The sequence below is a fragment of the Chelonia mydas genome, chromosome 8 (genome assembly GCF_015237465.2).
Source record: "Chelonia mydas isolate rCheMyd1 chromosome 8, rCheMyd1.pri.v2, whole genome shotgun sequence".
Lineage (NCBI taxonomy): Eukaryota > Metazoa > Chordata > Testudines > Cheloniidae > Chelonia > Chelonia mydas.
Genome location: NC_057854.1, coordinates 59652784 through 59657861, shown reverse-complemented (window position 1 = coordinate 59657861; position 5078 = coordinate 59652784). Strand labels below are relative to the sequence as shown.

Genomic DNA, 5078 nt, shown 5'->3' with positions numbered 1-5078 from the left:
CGAGTTCTGCAGTTGTTCTGCACAGATGGTTTCTCTCATCTCTGTTTCAATAGTTGTTGAATGTCTTAACTGTTAAGGTTGGGGAAGTGCAAAAATGAGAAGGAACTTTAAGCCTGAATCTGATTTTACATTGAGTAAATCAGGATAATCTCCACTGAAGTAAATGGAGTTATGCCAGTGTAAAATGGGTGCAAGAGAATGGGGCATCTAGAAAGAATTAGAATATTAGAACAAAGAGGTTTCAGACAATAACCGAGATGGCTGTGCTTCAGTATTTACCTCCTTAATTCAGGTGTCAAAACCTTCTTATGATAGAGGAAAAGCGACCATAGAACTTCTGTGCTTTTGTCACGTAACTTTAATTTAGGAATTGCTTGTCATTATTTCACACTTTGCAGTAAATTAAATAGTAAAAATGTGCTACATACCTACTTGCTTAATACATAAATAGTAATATCTAGCTTATATAACTTAAAATAAACCTATTCTCAATTGTCACATTTAATATAATACATTTTAATCAATACAATAGAACTGCACACATTTATTAACACTTCATAGCCTGGACAAGTTCTCATTTGGCTTATTGGTCTGTTTTATGCATTTCTGTAGCTAGTACAAAAATTGACAATTTAAAAGTATTTTTTCTCCCAGTATCAATTATTTTACCCATCATGCTCAGATAAAGGGTATTATCCTAGCTCTTCCAAACTGTTGTCTGTCCAGTGGGATTTAATATGTCAGAATTCACAGTGGGATACAATTAATTAATAACTATGTATCCAGTTTCAGTTTAGTGGCATAAAGGAGAGAGGATCTCCCCCTCGACCGCCCCCTTTCCACTCTATCAGGCTTGGAAACCTAGCTTGGGTGCCTTCATCTGGTTGGGTTTTATCGTGTCTGATAGTCTATCTGCACTTCCGCCAGCACTTCAGAGAATGAAGTTTCCCTTATCTACACTGAGCCCCAGTTGCACAGGGGGCAACCTCTTTGCTGTCGGTTAATTGACATGCATAGTCTACCCTCAGACTTTCCTGGCATCAAACTGCTCACTTAACACTGTTGACCTGAAGCTTGTTTAAAAGATTACGGTAGGCTTCTGATTTCAAGAATCGTGGATATGAGTCCCGCTCCATTAGCACATATACAGTTTTTTGGGCTTCATCAAAACTCGTAAAAGTTGGGTCTTGAGCCTTTTTAGCTGTAGCTTTCCTTGTATGATAGTCAATATTGATCTAGGAAGAGAAAATCAAACTTTGTTAATATCTTTTAAAAAATACTTTTTGCCGTTATATTTGTCACTTTATCTTCCTGAAACACAGACTCTCAGTCTTAAAACTCTGTCCAAGGTTTCTTTAAGCTACAATAATTAATCTATCCTGAAATAGCACCTTTCATTCAAAATTGATTGAACTTAAAAAAAAAATGTCATACAAACACTACACAGGAATTGCCATTCATTAGTGCAATGCAGCCACTTCTGGGATCAGAAAGAGTAACAACAACTTAAGACAGAAAGTGAAGAATAAAATATCCAATTAAAATTGAAGGAGAATTTTTTGGTAGGATGCAGGCATCTAGTTTGGAATGTGGCCTATGCGAGCACTTCTACTTTTCTCCAAAGTGTCCTTGAATCTTTACGGACCATAAACGATCCAGACTGGTTTCATGTCTCATTCAAGTGACAGCGCCTCCATCAGCAGAACTGGCTCTTAACATCTTGTTCAAATCAATACTGACTTAGGGGGAAGAGTGCCACCTGTTGAATCCCCAGCACTACTTTCACCTGATGAGCTCACTGCTCAAGGCAGTATGATGGAAGGTGACAAGATGAAAACATAAGAACCTATGACTTCTCTTCCTGTGTGATTAAAGGTGAACCTGTCCTTGTATAGCCCCACGTCTATCCCTTGTCAGCTCCCATAATCTTTCATATGTAACACAGTACAGATTAACTTTGTACTTACTTGTTTAGCTGCATCTATCTGAACAAACTCTTCATAAATCTTCTCTGCCTTGTCTCGCAAGTGATCAGACTTGGTTTTCTTATAGTCCTCACAAGCCAGCCAGAACTCAATGTTCTCCTCACTGAATTCTGACTTCAGAAACTCCCTGAAGGCACCTTGACCACCTACAGCAAACAGAAATACTTAATCAATTATAATGTTATATTTATAACTTAAATTGGGGAAGATAAAATAAATACAATTAAGATAAAGGTCACATTGAAGTCTCCTATTATAGTAATAAGATTTTGCTGAAATATACAGTGTTTGTGTGTGTAATATATATATTGTGGTGCACTGCAAATGAAGGGTCTGATCCAAAGGCCACTGAAGTCAGTGGGAGTCTGTTCTTTTCTGCATGGTCTGACTTTGGCTCCAAGTGCACACATAGCTCTTATCTGCATTATTTGGAGTAATGTGGGCATGTGGAATCTGATCCAACCCCATTGAATTTAATGAGATTATTTCCATTTACGTCAGTGGGAGTAGCACTGTGCCTATGGAAAGGATGGGCTGTAAAGTTAAGGCAATATATTACAATAGGTAGCCATGTGACTGTGAAGATGTGAATTATTGAAAGGCTATTGGACATTGTTTTTAGCATTATTCACAGAATGCTACAGCTTCATAGATTTGTTTAGTCTGCATGAAAGCTCACTAGATTAACATAAGAAAGTAGTAGTGATAAAAAAATACACTCACTTTGGCTTGCAAGAAGCTTTTCCAAAGACTGGGACCATTGCATCACCTCTTCTGCAGAAAGCCTGTGGTGACCAAAAGAAAAAAATACTTAATGCAAGAAACAAAAATGTTAACTGTTAGTTATTTTGGTTAGTGGCCTCTTAGGAATACGTAAAGAATACAATTGATTATTCAATGTTATGAAAATGCATTGCTTGCTCATAAAATCTCTGGGGGACTCTGCATGAAATTGGTTGCATGCTATTGACCCTTAACTCAGACAAGTAAGAAGCAGCAGGGTTCTTGAAGTAAATAAAAGGAGAATGGAGGGCCTGTGGTTAAAGTCCTGGATTGACCTGGTTTTCATTCCAAGACTCATTAACTTCTTCTGTAACCTTGGGCAAGTCACTTCACCTATCTGTGCCATTTGTTATCCCTCTCTCTAAAATGGGGATGGTAATATTTCTCTACTTCACAAAGGTGTTGTCAGGCTTTAATTCATTAATAATATAAGTAAGTATTAATGAATAGGTGTGGTGATTGAGCACCACTGAACTGCCCATAAACAATTAAAAAGGAAATGGAAAAAAGGAAAACAAAAAAAATTATTTCAACTCCATTGATACCCTCTGTGTGGTGATGCCCGATTTATAAAAAAAACCCTTTTGTAACTAGGAAATTGAAATTAGTTTGATCTTAGAAATATTTTATGGTTCATCATGTACTTTACACATGAGTGAAAATGTAATAGACTTGTTTGTGAGGACAAAATATGGCAATCTAGCCTTAGTTCATAATTACTATGTATTTCTAAGAGTCCAGTACTTACGTCACATTTCTGGAGTTAGACTTGATGCTAGATTCAAGATGTGGTACCATGGACTTCAAATAGCTTTTCAGATCTGCACCACTGAAACCAATGATCAGACATGTAATGAATGGATGATACTGGTTAAACACAGTTATAGTTAGGTAGCATTCTGTATGAAGGTCTTAGGACTTGTAAACATTTAGGGCCAGATCATCCACTTCCACAGTTGATGCCAATGAGATACTTATGCAAGTAATTACAAGTAATTGCTCCTTCTTTCCTACCACTCATTTTTATATTCAACTTATTTAACTTAGGAACTGCTCATCCATATCCCTTTCCATTCAAACCCTGTTATAATAATGTTATCATTTTATAGCATTGAACATGCTATGCAGAATATGCTTTGCTGTGGGTAAACTCTGTGAAATGGCACTAATTCTGAATTCTCAATTTGCTAATGTTAATTTCACTCAAAACACGTTTTCATTTGACAGTAAGTCACATATACTTACAAAGCCTTTTGCTTCCTTTTATGAACTTTGCCTTCTCCAAGCTTGCAATCTGCTTCTTTCAGTTCGGTTGGGTGGTTGTGAGGAAAAAATAATCCTGGCATATTGCTTAGTGTCGATGTGGGGTTGACTTCTGAAGAAATAGTCCTGAGAGCTGCAATTGTCTGCTTGCTGTCTGTGGTGCCTGTTGCCTTTTATTGACCCAAACTGCCTCTCGAATTGGTGTGAACAGATCTGTTTATCATGCAACATAACCGCAAGCTGTGGAAGTTCCCCTTTTTCAGTGCACAGTGACGTGTGTCTTTCAAAAAGAAAACAGACAGCATTCGTCTTGTGGTGAAGACTGAACCGGATGAGACTGGGTCTGTTTTGTGAGGCAAAAAAAAGTCTTAAGTAAAATTTGAAAAAGCACAAAAAATCTTGTCTACATCTGATTGGTGATTTGAAAAAGTCTGTTATGAGTATGTTTTGGGACTTTTATTAAATGTGCTTCCAGATGTTCCAGGTTCATTTCATCTAGTTAGAATGCACCTGCTATACTATGGGATGGATCAGCTATATCCATTAAATACAATTAGAGAGATGAGATGGTTGAGGTAATATCTTTTATTGGACCAAATTCTGTAGGTGAGAGAGACAAACGTCTTCAGGTCTGAAGGTCTTACCTGAAGAAGAGCTGTGTAAATTCCAAAGTTTCTCTCTCACGCTGATGGACTCTGCTCCAATAGAAGATATTACCACACTCACCTTGTCTCTCTAATATCCCAGGGCTAACACTGCATACATTACGTACAGTGGCATGTACTGGTGCCACGAGGTAGCAGAAGGTAAGAAGTTAGAAAACATCCTGTGTTAACATCAGAGTTCTGCATCCATAATGTAGCACACTATTTACAACCTATTTATGTTAATTGCACCTTGTGTTAGAATACTGTGAGCAGTACTGCAATATGTTTGTTTATGCTTGGTCTACAATATGGAAGTGTTTCATACTGGCTTTTGTAGGAAAGGTCTTGAGAGTTGTCCTGAGTAAATTTGATCCAATTATTACATTTCATACCATGCTTT

The 5078-nt window shown here is 37.3% G+C and overlaps 1 protein-coding gene across 1 annotated transcript; it reads right to left on the bottom strand.

The window, feature by feature from the left end:
• Positions 1-340: 340 nt before the first annotated feature.
• On the bottom strand, positions 341-4376 carry RGS1 (regulator of G protein signaling 1). Its single transcript, XM_007062982.4, has 5 exons — positions 4014-4376; positions 3517-3597; positions 2709-2770; positions 1968-2131; positions 341-1235 (listed from the first exon to the last, which is right to left on the bottom strand). Exons 1-5 carry the CDS (start codon positions 4112-4114, stop codon positions 1050-1052), a joined length of 594 nt encoding a protein of 197 aa, XP_007063044.2. The 5' UTR covers positions 4115-4376; the 3' UTR covers positions 341-1049.
• Positions 4377-5078: the final 702 nt, after the last annotated feature.

Coding starts and splice junctions, on each gene's coding strand:
- RGS1 (XM_007062982.4), bottom strand. CDS start 4,114: ATGCCAGGATTATTTTTTCCTCACAACCACCCAACCGAACTGAAAGAA. Junction 3,598..4,013: donor AAAAGGAAGCAAAAGGCTTT/GTAAGTATATGT, acceptor CATTGGTTTCAG/TGGTGCAGATCTGAAAAGCT. Junction 2,132..2,708: donor AAAGCTTCTTGCAAGCCAAA/GTGAGTGTATTT, acceptor TGTTTGCTGTAG/GTGGTCAAGGTGCCTTCAGG.